This window comes from Phasianus colchicus, chromosome 2, assembly GCF_987193195.1.
Source record: "Phasianus colchicus chromosome 2, bPhaCol1.hap1.1, whole genome shotgun sequence".
Taxonomy (NCBI): domain Eukaryota; kingdom Metazoa; phylum Chordata; class Aves; order Galliformes; family Phasianidae; genus Phasianus; species Phasianus colchicus.
The window spans coordinates 101189545-101209167 of NC_143437.1; the positions used below are offsets into that span (position 1 = coordinate 101189545).

Genomic DNA, 19623 nt, shown 5'->3' on the forward strand with positions numbered 1-19623 from the left:
CAGTAAGCAGAAAACTAATTGAAAAAAAGTCTAAGAGATCTGGATAACAGCTATGCATTTGTCATGAAAAACTACACTTAACAATTTTGATTAGGAAAACAACAATGAGGAGTTCATACTTTAGGTATGGGAGAATCCACTTTTATCAAAATCATATTTATGCAAAAAAAAGGACATGAAAAAGCTCGGAGACAAACCTTTCCCTGCCTTCTTTTCTGGTCCGTGCTACCTGATTAATCTCCATTGCTGTGAGCTTCTTGGCGACACGATATTGCCAGATGTAAAACGCTTCTTTGGAAGCTGCTATCACATGTGTTCTGGTCATTGTGACAAACAACGGCCCTGTTATGAAATCCAAATGGTTGTAAAATTAGAGCAGCAAGTACTGGACTAGACAGTAACTTGTCATTTTTTTTCCAAATTTGTGAAACCGTATCTCCATAGGATAAAAGACCAAAAAAAAAAAAAGAGTAGATTTACTGAATTACAAATAAATTAATAAATTTCACTGCTGCCTTGTTCAGACAAATAAAGAAATTCTTTCAAGGCACTGCTTTTATGATTAATACTTTTCTCCCCATTATTCCAGCAGCTTTCCTTTTCCTTAATGTGAGTCCAACTCCCCTGCAATGAACAGAGACACCACAGGTATCCCAGGATCAGGCAGCCTAAGGCCTTATCCAGCCTTGCCCTGAATGTCTCCAGGGATGGGGCATCCACCATAAGGACAGGTAACCTGTTCCAATGCCTCATCATCTCACTGTCAAAGATTTTTTCCTTATGCCCAACCTAAATCTGCCCTTTTTAACCTTGAAGCCATTTCCCCGTGTTCTATCACCCCAGAACCTGCTAAATAGTCTGATCCCTTCTTTCCTGTAGCTCCCCTTCAGATACAGAAAGGTATCCAGACATCACTGCATAGGGAAAGCCACGGTCCTTTTTTACTTTATCCTTAAAACCATTTAAATGCATGGCTTAAGGTAATGTCTCATTCCTGCTGTCAATGTTTGGTGGATACAGGCACTCAAAGCATTACATTATTCTTTATACCACACTCATTTGGTTCTATCATGACTTTTTCTTTCACATTTTTTTTATTTCTGAAAATCTGAATCAGCACATAAAATACATAGAAAAAAAAAACAGAAATCAATAAATAAATCCCTCAATGTCTTCAAACTCAACACTTAAATCAGTATGTCACCAGACAAGCTAAGCAAATTCCATTTTACAGCCCTGTCTGTTAGTGAAGCGTGTCACAGATAACATGGTGTAAGCACAAAATCTAATTGTTTTACAATTAATCTCTCAACTTTTTCCTTATACTAGCACAGGATGGAACTCTGGGGGGTGCTATAGGCCTGCCATAAGGTAAAATAGTACTATGATGGACAGATTGGTGAAGACTAGTTGAACAGATTTCATTTCTCTGAAACCAAGAGGATTATGATAAGCTACCTAACAGCTGTTTAATACTTTTTAGTATAAATGTCAGTACTGGACGAGAAGGCTTAGAGGCAATGCTTAACATGTGAGCCGTAGCATAGATACAGCAGTTGTTTACATTTCATGAAATCAATGTATTTCATTTACCTGTAACACAGCTCGATAATTAGTTTTGTGCTCACACCTGAAGGATACAGTCTCAGATTCAATAAACAAATTCAATAATTCTGCATATTTGCTGTAATTATCTTATTAACTTGCAGCTGTATCCGTCATAACAACCAAAACTGAGCTGCTTCTCACCCAACAAACCCTCACACTTCCCTGCCACTTTTAATCAGCTCTAGGAGTAGCTTAGCCACAGAGAAAATTGGATCAGTTTGTTGATTTATCTGACTGAAAACTAATCCCAAAATTAAATAAATAAAAGATCAAGTTGGATTAAATAGAGAATCACAAATGATGGAGCTAACATAAAAGAGAGCAGGAATGAGAAGCTAACATGAGGGCCATGAACCTTCTCTTCTTTGCAACAGCAGGGCAATTAGAGTTGGGTTTAAGTCAAATGTGGAAACACAGGGAGAGGGATAACTTTATATACAGCACAGAGAGTCAACAGGATCAGATTGATTCAAACAAACATCTGGGAGAGATGCATCTGCACATGGGAAGTGGCCAATTGCTACATAATTAAAACTGGACAGAAGTGGGATGTATGGAGTTTTCTTCTAGAATTGATTAAGCATTTTATACTGGATAGTCACTGAACAAAGACTAAAACAAACAACTCATGCAGAAATGTCTATGAGTAAGGAAGAAAAACATCCATCTCCCTCTTCCCACTTCAGGGCTGAACCACTGGGCTACACTGCTCCTGAAATGACTTCTATGTTGGCTGCAAAACAGCATAGCTTCTAAAGAAAAGGATATGTCCTTCCTGGGAAGGGAAAGATGCTTATTTCAGTTGTCTCACGCTGAGGAAGATCTAGAATCCCTTCCCAGGCAGTTAGTCTAACTACTTAGTTTCCTAACTGTTATTCCTATTACATTTTAACAGCACTTACCCTTTGGAACTTAGGCAACAGTCCCCTCTAAAGAATTTGTGCTCTTAGTCATAAACTGAGAGAAAAGCAAGCACCTTAAGTCAGAAGCAGGCAAGATAATTGGATACTCCTTTGCTCAACACTTCTACCACACAGCAGCTTTCCACGCTAAGTGCAGAATTCTTCAATTCTGTAGCCCTTCCCATCAATTTTGAAGACAGCTAACTTCAGTATTAAGGTCCTGATTTTTCAGAATTTGAAAATATGTACAGAAAACATTTAGACAGGTGCCTTACTTTTCAGTAATCAAATACTTAAAAGGATTTAACATACCATGCCATTAAAACAACAACAAAATATAAAAGAATGACACTCTAAGTTTCCTCTGGCCCTTTCTCTTCCTCACTCACTTCTCTTCACTGTTCCATCATAATACCTCCTCCCTGAAGGAAAGAAGCTTTATATTTTAGAAACAGAAAACACCTGCTTTCATGTCTAATCTTCTGAAAGAACAGTAGATAGAAAAGGTACTGATCCATGACTGTATTACTTTGCTACATGAAAAAGCTGAGACACTTTTTAGCATCTAAAATAGGATACAGAATCACAAGAGACAAGTAATCCCACTTAAATCTGATGGAAAGGAAGTAATCTGACACAGAGGAGTAAATTGTTTTCACATAAACCTGTTCACATCTGCAAAATCCAGAGCAACCATAACTAATTTAGTCCAAAGAATAACATCTACCTAACTTCAGAGTTTGATTAAAATGTCTCTGGAGGTGTTAGCTCATGAGGAGAAGAAAATCATCAGGCAACAGCAGGGACAGCTGATCTGCACATGGAACAGCTTACAGTCCAGCAAACTAAGGAATTTCAAAATTCAGTTATAGTTCACTTTTAAACAATCAGCTGTAAATAAAAGCAATTCAAGTGCTGTTTCAGCCACCATTAAGGCAAGTTAGGAGGGAGTCAAGACAGATGGCTGATGTCCCACATCCATCAGTAAGGCATTTGGACAATGCCCTCAACAACATACTTTAACTTCTGGCCAGCCCTGAAGTGGTCAGGCAGTAGAACCAGATGATCTCTGAAGGTCCCTTCTAACTGAACTTTTTTGTCACAACATGATCCTGACTCTGTCAGCTTTCTGCCTTCAGTCCACCTATGTGCTGATCAGGCTGTTCTGTGCATTACACTGGGCATTAGTACACATGTGAAAGATGGTAACATAACAATGTTAGTGCTCCTATGCACATGTAAGATGATAATAACCCAGTCTGAGTGATATTTTCCTAGCAGATACCATCTGTTGTGTTTCCATTAAAAAGATATTATAAAACAAGGTATTTAACCATCTGTAATTTATATTTAGCTACTCACAAAAGGACTTTGACAGAAAGCTTGCAAGCCTATGTTGATTAATTTTTTGGTAGGATGGGATATAATGCCAGTCAATGAAGAGAAAAATCAATTTAAAGGCCAGCAAACATTAGCTGCTCTGAAAGACCCTATAAACACAGCAAACAAAGGAAAAAGATGCATTAGATAAAATAACGAGGAAAATTAGGTAGAGCTTAAAGGTGTAACCATCCATCAGAGCCTACAGGCAAACATTAGAAAGCTAATGACATAATTTGAAAACCAACAGACCAAAGGGAACGATCAGTATTTTCTGTGAACTCATCTTAAGCTATTGGTTTAGAGCCAATTTAAGATTTGCAGTTCCTGAGGAAGAAAGGAACATTGCATGATTTCAGTTACTTTGTCATTAGAAGATTAGTATTGCTTTTTAAAAATAATTTTATAAACCGTTATAAAAATTAACAATGCACTGAAATTGTGTTTTAACACACATTCTCAGATGCATTATTGAAACACTCTGTCAACTACTTAACATCCTTATTAGAAACCTTTCTTGTTCAGTACCAATTTCCTACCAGGCTGCAGCCCAGGAGTCCTGCAGAATACCAAAGACTCGTGAAACAAACATTTATGCTCTGCAGGGCTCCAGGTGTTTGCTACTCCAACAAGAGGCACTCTGACAAAAGCAGAGCTACTGTCTGTTCAGTATGTAATAACTGACAAGGTCACTCAGAAAAACATAGCTCAGGCTCATGGCAGTCAAAAGTGCTCACTTAAGAGGAGGCAGGAGCACACTAACACCAGCTGGTCTGTAGCAGAACTTCCTATTATATCAGAAGGCATTTTTCATAAGCATTTGTGAAATATCAAATAAAGTAACTGCCTTAGTGGTTTTAAAACATATATGAAGGACTGTGATTAAAAATTTGACATAAAGCTTCAGAAAATATTCTATTTGTTTTGAACTCAATGTACAATTTTATAGCTTGATTAAAAAAAGAACAGCCTGAAAAAATGTACTAGAAAAAAAAAGAAACAAGAATTCCAAAGAGAGATAATATATTTTTCACAACCTAGAAACAGCCCTCTAATTATCTTGGGTGAATGATGTTAATCTTATTCACACAGTGTTTATTTCTTAAACTATTAATGATTATTCTCACCTAAATTCTAATCAATTAAAAGCTGATTTTTTCAATTTATAAACAAGACAAAATAATTACTTCATTAGAAATTATGAACAACTGGAATCCTAGAAGAACTTGCAGAGATATAAATTACAGCCTCTAAAGATTGATAAGGTCTCCCCTCTGTACTGACCTCAACAAGGCAAGTTCAGCACCCTGTAAAACTGGAACAACTGCACCTCCTCCTGCCATGAAGCACCAACTGTGATAAACAGCATGCTACACTGTATATAAAGACCCTGACTGTATACCAATATTATATAATATAATCAATTTATGCAAGGAAATATTTCAAGTTATTCTATAAAGCTGTATCTTCAAAGGTTAAAACAAAGGAAAGCAACTATGATAAAACCTGCACAATGTAATCCAAAAATGTTTCATTCTCACATGGAACAGCTTACAGTCTCACCTGCAATCTCTAAGTTTGGTTAGCTAACTTTAAAGGAGTCTTGAAGGAGTCACATCTGAAAAACAGAAGTTGTATCTTCGGCTGTGTTTACCACACACTAATGAAAGACTGGTTTGTTACATTTGAAATACTGAGACTACAAAAATTCTTCAGGACTCAAGAATGCAAATAATCCCAACCTCAAATATTTGCCCTCCTATGAAGATGAAGGCTCTAAAATCTAAGATTTTCACACATAACTCATACTTGCAAAGAAGACTGTGAGCCTATGCACCACATTGATCAACTGACACTGAAAGGAAGCAGATCATGGAAAACTTAAGGTATAGGAAAGAGAGAAGTTTCTTACATACTGTTTCATCTCTTTAGGACAACTCAAATGCAGTTGCAATAACATCATCTCTTAAATTAAATGGCATTTCTCTTTAACTGTTTTTAGTCACTGGAGAAGATTCTTTTCTTTTGTAGAGACAGTTCTAAGAGACAGTTAATAATGGGGGAAAACAAGAACTGCTACGTTAATTTTATTTAGTTACATTATAAACAATCATAGACAGATATAGAAAGCTTACAAGCAGAAAACTAGAAAATGAAAAACTTTAAAAGGAGAGTTAAAGATGTACACACAAAGCTAATTTTAACAGTTTGAGTGGGATCCATCACAGTGTAATTGTAGACATCTCTGACAGAGAAAAGCACATTTAAGCTGTTTGCTCTGGGCTTCTTTGTAGCCAACACAGAACAAATAGGCCCCATCTAGGAATCATTCACTGAACTTATTTTAGATGCCAGCTGTAGAAATGAGATGAAATGTGGCCCATAAGTCCCCGATTCCTTCTTCTTCCACCCCAGTTCCACCTATTAAGTGAAGTCCTGGATACTGGTAAACAGTAAGCAATGCAGATAGCTGACGGTGGATGGGAGAGGCAGGGAGGGGACAACAACCCCTACACAAAACCACATAATCTGGCTTCAGTGCTCAGCCTTTTTTTTTTTTTTCCCTACAATCACTGCAAAATTTGTGCATTGAATTCCCCGGGCATTTTATTCCTGAAGATTCCAACATACCACCACACGTGTAAGAAGTGACAAGACAGCATCAAATTGATGAACAAAAATTATGAGACTAAAAAGTACCACAATATTTCATATTCCATAGGACAAATAGGACACTTATCAGAGCAGGACAGTCTACACTTTAATTATGATCTGCAATATAGGACATGAATATTGCAGAATGTTATTTGACTCACAGCTGATTTCCTACTACTACGACCAAAAAGCTAAACAATAAAAAAAAAAAAATCACAAGGTGCTTACCAATATCGATGTATTTTGGGTCCAAGGGAGTGCCAATAGAATTACAGAGAACCAGCACATACTGTAGGGAAATAAAATTGTTATTAATACCACATTTTTCTGTAAGTTAGCAAGCTGCACAAGGCTTTCAGTGAAGGCGTATCTCACAGTCCACATTTTACACAATCTAACGCTGAACAGCAACAGAAAACAGGAAGAACATGGCTGCAGAAAATATAAAGATTTTTAAGCATGATAGTAATGGGGTATTTGCCAATTAACACTGTAAATGAAGCCAAGCACAAAACAGGCAGGTGATCAGCTGTTTTAAGCAGATAATCAAATCTATCGGACAGAATACATTAGGTAGGATGTACCACCAGTGGGGTCCACAGATAAGATGCTGGTGAGACAGCCAGTCTCACCTCTGCTTTGGAGAGCACAAACTGCACTCAGACTGTTTTCTAGCGTGACAGACACACCAGTATTTTCTCAGCAACTCAACTCTTCTCTAGTTGTTCATGCATAGGATAATGTGACAAACTGCAGCAGGCCTCGAGCTCCCAGGTGTATGGGCTCTTGTTCTATTCTTAGGAAAACTTACTTGATCTTGAACCTCCTGAGGGCTACCTCCAGGGGAGAACTGGGAGTGAAGCTATTCCTCCACACTACTCTAACAGATGCCACAAAAAAGACTGGTTTTGTTAGTTTTGACCTTCTTGTAATTCTACTTGGGAAAGCTTTAATCAACACAGATAACTCAGGAAGATTTAAAAAAAAAAAAAAAAAAAAACAACATTTAATTGGTTGCTTCCAAGTGCCAACGCAGTTTTCCAGATGTAAACCAAGGATTAAATAGCTTCATCATGATTACACAGGGAAATAAGAATGTTTCAAATAAGAAATGTGAAAATTAACTAGTGATTTCTACTGCAGGCTCTTTAGATTCAAAGAACACTTTTGCTAGACATTGAATCACTCAAGAGCTGGCATCCTGATTCCCCAGGAAATGGAAGACTGTTAGTTGCTCATTAATTCTTTCACTTCCCAACTAATTCATGTAATTGAGATAGCAGACCACTGCAGCTGTACAGCTTGTTCCTTTGAACTGATGGATTGATAGCTTTTAATAATAAGAGAATGGCAGAATGCAGAGAATTGAGAGCTTCATCTACTGTCAGAACTATGTTCATTCAAAGACAACAATCTGAACAAGGATTTCTTTCCACTGAGTTATATTTTTCCTCATCCCGTCATCAAAGAAAACACCTCAAAAGCATTATTTTTATTTCTTTGTTAAGTTAAACTTTCCACCAGCATTTCCAGCTCTCCCCTTTATGTAGCCCCTGCAGGAGCCCTTTTTAACCTTTCTAACTGTATGCTGTTTGTTTCTGTTATATTTATATTCATTCTTCTTCAGCACTCACTCTGTTTGATTTCTCTTCTACGCCCTTTTTACTTGTTTCTGAGACTCTAAGTCAATCTATCAGGGACTACCAAGGAGTGCTGGAGTGACAGTATCCAAGACCGACTGCATGAGCAACACAGGGTGGTGGGGTTAGGACCAAGGACAGTGAAACTGTCCCATTTCATTGAGCAGAAAGCTCACTGTGGTTATCAAAACTGAGTTCTTCATAATTTACTAATGCTGCCTTCCTCTCACAATACAGCAGTTCCTGCCAAAATTCATCTTGTTTGCTCCATCAGCTACTACTATCCATATTTTGCACTCTTGAAATCACAATTCCATCACCTGAAATCTATTGCAGAATAGGTGTGCTTTTCAGAAAGCAATGAATGATCTGCTATCAAAAGGATAAACTTGTTTACTTTAGTTCCTAAAATGTGCCTCCCACGTAGCATTAATAACTAGACTGAAGCCATTTAGAAAGAAAGAAACTTACTATTCTGTAATTTTCAGATGAGAAGTGCAATCTCTTATACAATTGGAGTATAACTCCAGACACTAAATCTCACCACTCTTTACTTCGCATTTTAAAAATGCAACCCAGAAAATCACATTACTTTGTACTCAACTTCACCAAATGCCTTTGTTCACATGTATCATATTTTCACATCATATCATAGCACACCATCTACTGCACACTCCAACAAAGCAGCACTAAGACATCTTTACCGTTGCACCAATTGACTCCATCTCATGCTCCTCCTTTGTAAGCGATGCATAAGTGATACAGAAAATAATTCAGAAATGAATCCAGTAAGAAAAGCTGTGTGACAGTAATATTAACGTTAACTGATGAATGTATATTAACCAAAGGATATGTCTATCATATAACCTATCACTAAAATTAAAAAAAAAAGAAGAGAATTTTGTAATAACAGGCATTTATCATCCAAAAACTGTCCCTTTCTTACATTTCATTTTTCCATTTCCAACTGATTAAGTAACTCTTAATGTTCTGGTCTTCTATTTTTTGTTCTGCTGTGGAAAAATATGTCCACAGAAATAGTAATCCTGAAGTCTGTGACTTTCATGAAGTTATTAGTGGCTATAAGTAGAGGCAGTTAGTAGGTTCTGAACATTTTTGCTAGCATTTTGGTTCTTGGCTTGTTAGCTTCATGGGGTTCATATTATTTAAACATGGAGCCTGTTCAATGCCCTTCTGTCAAATGACAGTTAATCACAGAATCATAGAATTGCTCAGGTTGGAAAAGACCTTAAAGATCACAGAGTCCAACCACAATCTATCCACACTACCCCAACTCTAACAACCCTCCTCTAAATCATGTCCCTGAGCACCACATTCAAATGGTTTTTAAACACATCCAGGAATGGTGACTCAACCACCTCCCTGGGGAGCCTAGTGCAGTGCTTAACAACCCTTTCTGTAAAGAAGTTTTTCCTGATATCCAACCTAAACTTACCCTGGTGCAACATAAGGCTATTTCCCTTCATCCTGTCACACACTGAAAAAGATTCAGGATGTTTAATCTTATTTCATTTGTAAAGCACTGACACATACACTACAGTATTTCAAATGACATTTACAAAGAAGTCCTTACCTGAGGTTGATCTTCATCTGCTTTGGTTGCTAACACACAGAAATCTCCATAGGTTGTGATGGAAATCAGGCTCTTGACATATTTCACATACTTCTCATTGTTTTTTGTGTCCCAAAAAACAACACAGTACTCCGGACGGTCAGGTCGGGTGTACGCATAAACCACCGTGTTGGAGCAGTAACCCCACTGCCAAGAGAAACTACTTTGAGAAATTCCACAAGAAATGGGACTAATTCAACATAAATTCTTTCATGAATGTGTTTACTTCATATCAGTACATAATACAATCACTATTTAATGTTCTTTACCTGTCGTGCAATGAACTTGTTTATAAAAAGAATGGGAAGAAAGCCCTGGTAATACGTTATTTGTATACTAGTAACATGGAAAAAGAAGCCTTCCCATCACCAGAAACTGACCTGATCAAATCAGAGAATTGTTCTCAAAATGAGAAAAAAAACTTTACTCCACATTTCTTCCTTGTTCAGAGAGCACAGAAATACTTACTGCGATGATGGCTTTTACCATGAAAACACTTGCGTTGACAAGTAATTTGGAAACACAACATTCACTTCCCAATGAAAGATAATTAACACCTCAAACAGTGCACTTCCTGAAGCATCTAAATAAGCAATTATATTAGAGCACTGAAGTAACTTCTATCCATTCTTCTGTATTAGTAGCATGAGAAAAGCTCTCTTGCTCCCCCCAGAAGAAGCATTCATATAACAAGGAGGAAAAAAGGCAAAATGAGAAAAATAGAACATCCAAACACTACAAAAATTCAGCAAAATTATAGAAGTGAATAAAAAGCCTTTCCAACACACCAGAAACTGGAAACACCTCTGAAAGGGAGGTGAGGCTGACAGGCAAACAAGATATAGAGAATCACTTATGGATGATGATGGCATTGTGCAGAAGTCAGCAGACCTCTAAGTAACCAGCATTTACTAGAGAGATGAGGAAAACCTGTTAGAGAGCTGCCCAGAAGGGTTCTTAGATTTTACATGTAATGAAACTACTGTCATATCAATTGAGAATCTACTTTTTCTTCTTATGGCAACACTTGAAAAATACATTAACTTGGATTATGCAGTAAATTGGTAATAGGACACTAACATTTCATCTCCAGGTCAATTCCAATCCAGCTGGAATACATGACAGCTTTGAATCACTGTCATTTAACGACTGTTACCTTTCAGAATACCTGGTTCCTAAAATAAAGTTATCAATACAACCAGATAAAAGTATAGTGATGATAAGGTGCTGCTCACTGGAGGATGACACACATCATCCATCACAAAAATATTTCATGTTGCAACTGAGTATACAACTAACAAGTTAGAGGTTATTTGCCACAGAAATAATTTGAGCACATCTTTTTTCACTTTAATAGGGAGGGGAAAAAAAAAATAGCTTACAAATGCAGCATATTGGCAACTGGAAAATGAAAATATGAATAGGAATTACATCTATCAGGCTGCAATCATTTCCAGCATTTAACTCACCTGGTTCTATTAAATCACCACAACAAAGTAACAGAAAAAGGCTCAAACAGTTCCCAATTTAACACTCTGCTCATCCACTTTAACCAAACAACAATGAAAACTGTGGAGCCCTTCTTGGAGCCTTACTTCAGTGAGAGCCTCAATCACTGCCAAATTCAGAATCGTGCCTAGTTCTGTTAATACTAACAAGTATACATTTCCTTGATATGAAATAAAACCACAAATTCATTATTGAGAAAAAAACTGCAAAGTCATTCCATCACCAACAAAGACGTTTACCTGTCATTAAAAGTCATACCGTTGATGAAATAGAAATCCTAAATTAAGCACTGGTTTATTTATTGGAGTTTAAAAAAATATGCAGCCATGATATGACTGGGTCAGAAAGCTCTGTATTGGAATTTCACTTAAAATATCAATTTGAACAAAATCCAAAATCTGGAACAATTTTGGAACTGATCACAGGCAGGAAAAAGAGCATGAGCAATATTGTCACACATTAATTGGTGAAGTCTTAATCCAAATTCCAAACAAGTAGCTAGATTATAAGTTTGCTTTGCTTGGCTGCCTTCCTCAAAGTTTGACATTTTTCAGATCTTTCATTTGAAGGTATTCTATTTTGTACAAACAACCGAAAATAAAGACTGACTCTGTAGTTGACTATGGCACTGACCTGGTACAGAGAAAGTATTTTTAATATGTTTCAATAAACACTGACCCAACAAAGTCAACAGCATGGAACAACTCCAAAAGGAAAGAGTGAAAGTGAACCCATGGCACAACCACGAGACTTCTGCTCTTCAAACCTCGGTCCCTCAGAGTTTTAGTGTTGGAAGCCTGTTTAGCAGTGGGAATAAAATGTATTGCTCATAAAATGTTCTCATCATTACCTAGGTCTGTATCCAAGCTTTGTCTTTGGAAAGTTGCAAAGTAATTCAAGAGAGAGCTCTGCAGTGAGATCACAACTGGTGAATGTGCAACAGGATGTTCCAGTGCTCTACTAATGCTTCTGTTTGTGAAGCCCATAGAAACTAATCTCATAGTTAAAAAAACAAATAAGTACATAAAAAAGAGCCCATAATACCATAATTTGGGTCTTTCCCTTACAGTTTTTACAGGATGTTAAAAACTATTTCCTGCCCAATGAAAAGAAAAATTGTCAGTATAAAAAAAACTACTGTATTTTCCACTTTCCGTGAATAAATTCTCCTCTCCAATTAGCTTTGAAATCCATTTATCACCTAACTATCCTTTTATCCTGTATTAAAGTCCCATCTTCTTCTGCTTTCTACTAAATTTGCTAGTCAAACTAAGTGCCACATAACCACTTACCTTGTAGTCTGGCCGAATGTTTGCAAAATATATGTAAGAATCAACAGCTAGTGCAATTTTCAGTCCACCTCCCTCCCAAGACAAAGCTGATATCTGCTTGCCAGGAACTTTCAGTGTGCGCAAGTGCTTGTTTCAAAACAGGAAAAGAAAAAAATACTGAATATCATAAGAAGACTGCCCTAAAATACATCAACAGTGCTGCTGGTTGATGAAATACAAGCTCATACATCTTCTCTTGAGTACCCCATAATAATTCCCAAATTAGCATACACATGCTAACAAGGTTTGACAATTTGATAAGTATTACAATAAACCACACCTCACTTTTTTAATTTTCTTCCTGCCACTACAGAAAGGGAAATATTTCATTTACATACTAAATTTTAAAAAATTGGAAAAAAAATAAACAGTGGAGAATGACAGCATAACTATTTCTTCTTTTGTATGGTAATCTGAATCACCTTTACTATTTCAGTTACTATTCACAGAATAGCTCAGGTTGGAAAAGACCTGATCATCAAAGATCATTGAGTCCAACCACAACCTAATGAATACACTAGGTTTCATTAGTGTATTAAATATTTTTACCTCACCAAATGGAGTGTAGAACTGCACAACATTTACATCTTTATCTGGAGATGTTCCTTTTAGGGAGCCTGCCAGTGCCAATACGCTTCCGCAATGGTTCCATTGAATACACACTACATTCATACCAGTATCAATCAAAACAGGATCTGGGTTTTGAGAAATACATATTGAAAATCTAAAGATTAGTAGATGTTTTAGATCAATAAAAGCTCAGTAATTAGCACCCCACATTCTATACTTACTGTGGTCATTCTCATCTCTCATTATCTGGCACCTTCCATTTTCATAACAGACAGCAAGACAAGGGCAATCTGGTTCAACATAGCCTTCTGTACCATGGTACCAATGTATTCCAGCAATGCGGAAAGTCCCTGTTAAGTTCACCAAACAACTCAGCTTCATTTTCACCTAGACAAGAATGGTTAAGTACTGAAAGTCATGTATAACACTCTGTGCAGAGGAACAATTTATATCTACACAAAGAGCTTGCAAGAGACCAGATATATACATGAAAAACTGTTCTCCTGAGCCAAGGAAAGAACTGGCATAGAAAATTGAAGAGTTTGAAACTCTTAAATTGAACTCTTTATTCAATGCTGGAACAGACATGAGAACACATCTTTTAATTACAAAAAAGTATTTCAGTTCTGGCATTTTTATTCTTTGAAAAGTATCCTAGAAAATAAACACATACACACAAAAGCCAATCACTACCACAATAGAACTTTGCAAAAAATAAAACTTTTTGTTGTTACTTTCATTATAAAATTGCAACTGAATAAATCTTGCATAAAAATGTTACACAAAAAGCCTTGCCCAAACTGAACTTTTCCAACTAAATGAATACGAAATAACCTAAAGAGAAAATACATTTTTATGCATATTACATTTAATGCTTTTATGACAACGAGCATGAACTTACAATGAAGTTTCCATTACTGTCATAAATGTGGATTTCTCCATTTGCCATTCCAAAGAGCAAGACTTTGCTATCAGAGGACCAGGCTACATGGCACAGGTGTGTGCCTTTCAAATCTTTACCCCAAATGCGATTGCCTGTAACAGAAGCACTTAATAAGCATGCCACAGAATTAAAGGAAGGATGCAATCCCATATAAAAACTAAAGCTGCTAAAGAATTTAAGCAACAACTTTTAAAATAACTATTAATTGTAAGAAAGAGTTACTATGAACAAACTTCTGAAAAATGAAAGCTATTTAACAAGACGACAATTAGCAAAGCTTTTACCATCCACAGATCCAACAATCACAGCTCCATCTTCATAAACAATGCAAATCTTCTGTCCATCAGCATTCCAGCTCATGCTTCGAACAACAGATTTATTTCTGTTGTTTATCATCTCTTCATACCAAGCACCTATTAGTAGTGAATAAAAAATTGAGTTCTACTTCTGATTTAATAATCCTCTTGTTGATTCAAGGCTAATCAGCAAATTTATGAATAAAACTACTCCCGATTAAAAGATATGCAAATAGGATACCAATGAGATGCTAATGACATTTCTTAGCAATATAATTTCAAGAAGCTGCTAAAAACAAATGCAACATAATACAGAAACATACGAGTTTATGAAAATTACCAATGAATCAAAGTAGAAATTCAATGAAATGGAAAAACATTTGAAGTGTCTGCTTTTAAACAAAGATAGGAGACAAGTTAATATAACTCTGAAATGCAATAAAGAGCTGTAGAAATAGTCTGTTTTGGAAAGAAATGAAAGAGAACATTGTTGCAATCTTTTTGTGAAACTTCATAAAGACTATACCACTGTGTGTGAAATCCAGTGTTTTGGTGTGGTTTTCTTATTCCCAAAAAGATACGAACAAATAAGAAATAAGAAAGGGAAGCCAAAGTTTGAAAGGGGCCCAAACAGGGAGAAATCTATGCTTACATAATTTCAAAAGACACCAAAACATACAGGGAAATAAACAGAAGAAAAAACTGCCACTGATAAAAATAAGTACTAAGTAACTTACAAATTCTTTTCCCAGACTAGAACCATAGAATCATAGAATGGCCTGGGTTGAAAAGGACCACAATGATCATCTAGTTTCAAACTCCTGCTATGTGCAGGGTCACCAACCAGCAGACCAAGCTGTCCAGAGGCACATCCAGCCTGGCCTTGAATGCCTCCAGGGATGGGGCATCCACAACCTGCTTCGGCAACCTGTTCCAGTGTGTCACCACCCTCTGAGTGAAAAACCTCCTCCTAATATTTAACCTAAACCTCCCCTGTCTCAGTTTAAAACCATTCCCCCTTGTCCTATCACTATCCACCCTCGTAAACAGCCGTTAAACTAACGGAGATTACTCATGTGCTTCTTCTCATTGTTCAGTACTATTTTTCTCCAAGGAAATAAAGTAAAAGACATTTAAAATAAGACATTTGTAGTGGCTTACCAAGCACATGGCTAAAAGTTGCTATCTTTTCCTTAGACAACTCTGCAGAACAAACACCTTTTCATAAGTGGCGCTATAAGAATTCAGACAATTACAATAAAAACTTGAAAAATGTTTTAAACTTATTTTGACTTTTTCAGAAGCCTGAAACAGGGTTATTAAATTACTAGCTAAGATCTCCCACCGTATGGATTATTATTCAATCTCAAAGTTGTCTGCGGAATACCTTTATATATGATCCACACAATGATGAGCCCGTTTTGATCACTGGTTGTTAATTTGTGGTACTGTTCATTCCACGTCACCACCTGCACAGAACCTAGAAAATCATACACTTTTTGTGTTTATGTCATTTAAAGAAGTTAAGGGAAAGCATGACATACAAATTGATTTCCCTGGAGCTAATAGAAATTTGTACTGCCGACTTGGATTTCATTTTAGACATTCTTTCTGTACCATTCCTTTCCGCTTTCAAAATTCTGCTAAATGCCTCCCTTTGCTCCTTTATTCACTCACCTCAGCAACTCCTTCAAATTCTACCCAGAATATTGTTTCAGTATGCAAAACAAATCATAATTTCTGGTGGATTCTGACTGCCTCAGACATATTTGGGAACTTGACAAAACTTTATTGTCATAAGAAGGTTTCTTGGTACTCTTTTCTTTTTCTTCTTCATAGAAATAGTTTGATCCTCAGTAGTGCTGTAGGTTTAAAACCAAACATCCCTCCTGCTTACCAAAAAGCACATTCTCCTCACTACTTCAAACCTTCAGGTCTCACAGAGGATCCTCCTTGCAAACATTTAATTTGATTTGAAACATCTTCAGTTTCTAATATTAGTTCATATCAGTCTAATACTGGATATGAACTTGATCACTCCAAGCACCACAGTAATTCAATTCTTCATCAGTGGTTATCCAGTTCCTCTTTATCCTTTCCGTTTCTCTTTATTTCAGTCATAAGCTTTACTGACAATCGAAGATATACTGAATGGAGGATAAATGTAGCCTATTTCAGAATCAAAGACATCCGTTTAAAATACCACTAAATAAATTCTTCAAAATTAACCTTTTTATCATAATTAGGCCCCTAAAATAATCTGCTATCAAGTTTCAAATGCAAATCTTCATAATAAGATCATTTATTCGTCTAAGGATTTCAGCACCCCCATCTTATCTCACTGTCCATGGATAATGGCTATTTATCATGTGAGACTCCAATTCCTCCCTAATTTCCCTGCATTCAGTTTTTACTTTCAAGCACTCTATCCTCCTGTAACCTGTTTTCTAACCTCTTTGTCTATCAGCTGTAGACAACACACACTCTATGATTTGTCAACAAACAGGAAATGAAAATAAATATTTAGGAGGAAGACAAGATTTGCTAAACAGAAAACATTAAGCTACCATAACATGTAGCATCCTCCACTTCAAAATAAACCAAAGCACTTTTTCCTGAATAATGAACAGAGACTGAGGAATTTAGAACAAGTCAAAACTGAAGCAATAAAAAATTAGGCTGTAAGGTCAAAGTTCACAGCCCTAACCATGAAGAACTCATAAGCAAACTTTAAGTATTAGAGTCAGGCTTGGTTTGTGCAGCATGCATTCTGCATCATGCATAGCATACCAGCCAGAAGAACAAGGCTGATAGATCAGTTTGATTCTCAATCCAGTAATTCATTCACAGATCATGAAGGATTAACTATAGATATTTGTTTCATCAGGTACCTCAAGTAAATAGTCAAGCTGTTACATGCCTGATTATAATACTGATATCTTTATTTTAGACTTCTAATTAAAGCTTTGAGAAAAAATATTCTATACATTTCCCCAAATCCTCTATTTTTGATTATAATTTAAAAAATCCATCAAATGCCCAAGACTTACCACTATGGCCTTCAAGAGTTTGATTCATAGAAAGATTGCTAGGAGCTGCAAGTCCCTTTATTTTTGCTTCATCTAAAAATAACAAAAATAACTATAAAATAAACCTAACAAAGTAAGGTTATTACTGTCTGTAACAGTACTTCAACACTAATGACCATTTACATAAATAAAATTATAAAGGCATATCTGTAGTATGGATTTTCCACCTCTCAGTTCAACATGTTTGATATCCAAATTCAGATTGATCATTATGCTTGAACTTCTTCTAAGAAAACAAAACAAAACAAAGCAAAATCTATGGCTATCACACCAGAAAGAGGTTTAAAAGAACTGGAGAATACATCAGATTTCACTTTTCTCTGAACATGTTTAACTTCAAAGAAATACACAAGTTTCTAGCTAGAATAATGCAGATGGTAGACAACATTTAAAAATAGACAAGAAATCAATGAAATTCATTTCAAAACAAACAAATCACAGAAAAATAGAATGGCCTGGGTTGAAAAGGACCACAATGATCATCTAGTTTCAAACTCCTGCTATGTGCAGGGTCGCCAACCAGCAGACCAGGCTGCCCAGAGCCACATCCAGCCTGGCCTTGAATGCCTCCAGGGATGGGGCATCCACAACCTCCTTGGGCAACCTGTTCTAGTGTGTCACCACCCTCTGTGTAGAAAGCTTCCTCCTAAGACCTAACCCAAATCTCCTCTGTTTTAGTTTAAAACCATTTCCCTTGTTCTATCACTATCACTCTTGTATACAGCCATTCCCCCTCCTGTTTATATGTTTCCTTCAACTATTAGAAGGCCAGAATGAGGTCTCCCTGGAGCCTTTTCTTCTCCAAGCTACACAGTCCCAGTTCCCTCAACCTCTCTTCATAGGAGAAAATGTCATATAATAGAATCACAGAATGACTTGGGTTGAAAAGGACCACCATGACTATCTAGTTTCAACCCCCTGCTATGTGCAGGGTTGCTAACCACCAGTCCAGGCTGCCCAGAGCCATGGCTATATAAAAATAATATATAAAAATGTCTATATAAAAATAACAAAAATGAAAGTTATGCCCAGAAAGAAGATGCACTGGAAGTTCAGTGAGTGTAAAGCTCAATAAATGACAAGTATGCCACGTAAGGCAAGCAAAAGGAAAACAGTGGAAAATGGCAGTGCTTCTGATGCTTATGCAAATATATAACCATCTGTAACAGATTTAAAACAAATGCAATATTGTCAAGCAAGTTCTGGAGAGAGTTGTGCTTTCAGAACTTTGAAGTGCAGTGCGTTCTGTACTTTAAAAAAAGGTGTTTCTTTTTTTTTAAGTGTGAATTACCTGTCTGTGTTTCTAATCTTAAAACTTTCAGTAATCCATCCTCTCCACCACAGGCTATGAAGCCTTCTTCCTTGTTCCAGGAAATACATCTTAATCGGACATTACCAGGAATTGCAATCTGAAAACAAAACATCTTTTTATCCGTACATAGTAGCAAAGAACCATTTTTTTTTTAAATGTCAGAATACTATAAGAACGCCTCAAAAAACCTATAGCACAGAATTTAAACGGAATTATATACAGAAGTAAAACGCTGCAACTCAAAACTTTAGAAAAGGGGAACACAGTGCATGTAATGCATAATCATGGAACGGTTTGGGCTGGAAGGGACCTCGCAATTCCATCCCCCTGCTACAGGCAGGGACACCTCCCTCTAGCCCAGGCTGCTCACAGCCCCATCCAGCCTGGCTTTGAATGCTTCAGGGAGGGGACATCCACAGCCTCACCGGACAACCCGTTCCAGTGTCTCACCCCCCTCACAATAAAGAATTTCTGCCTGATATCTAAACCCACACGGCTGCTCAGCGCTGGGCTCAGCCGCTGGGAGAACAGCCGAACCGAACCCCCTGAGGATCCCTCAAGGGCCCCCGCGCCACCGCTCACTGCAAGCGGAGAATTCCGCCCCCTCCCCGTGAGCCGCCCGCCGCCCCCTCGGTCCGCCGGCAGCACCTTCTTGCACAGGTAGATGAACATCCTGGGACAGGAGCGCGGCACAGCGCCACAGCGCCAACCTCCTTGGTTGCCCTGGCAACGGCCGCCGGAAGCGCACTCTTGGC

At 37.2% G+C, this 19623-nt stretch overlaps 1 protein-coding gene across 1 annotated transcript in view; it reads right to left on the reverse strand.

The window, feature by feature from the left end:
- Positions 1-19623, reverse strand: part of WDR35 (WD repeat domain 35) — a 36313-nt gene extending 16690 nt beyond the window's left edge. The window contains exons 1-12 of the mRNA XM_031610875.2: positions 19517-19623; positions 18848-18965; positions 17518-17589; positions 15855-15947; positions 14456-14584; positions 14130-14263; positions 13450-13615; positions 13208-13353; positions 12620-12745; positions 9780-9965; positions 6774-6834; positions 198-342 (exon numbers count right to left, since the gene is read on the reverse strand). Coding sequence (XP_031466735.2) covers positions 198-342; positions 6774-6834; positions 9780-9965; positions 12620-12745; positions 13208-13353; positions 13450-13615; positions 14130-14263; positions 14456-14584; positions 15855-15947; positions 17518-17589; positions 18848-18965; positions 19517-19540 — 1400 coding nt within the window. The 5' untranslated portion in view covers positions 19541-19623. The remainder of the gene's footprint in view (positions 1-197; positions 343-6773; positions 6835-9779; positions 9966-12619; positions 12746-13207; positions 13354-13449; positions 13616-14129; positions 14264-14455; positions 14585-15854; positions 15948-17517; positions 17590-18847; positions 18966-19516) is intronic.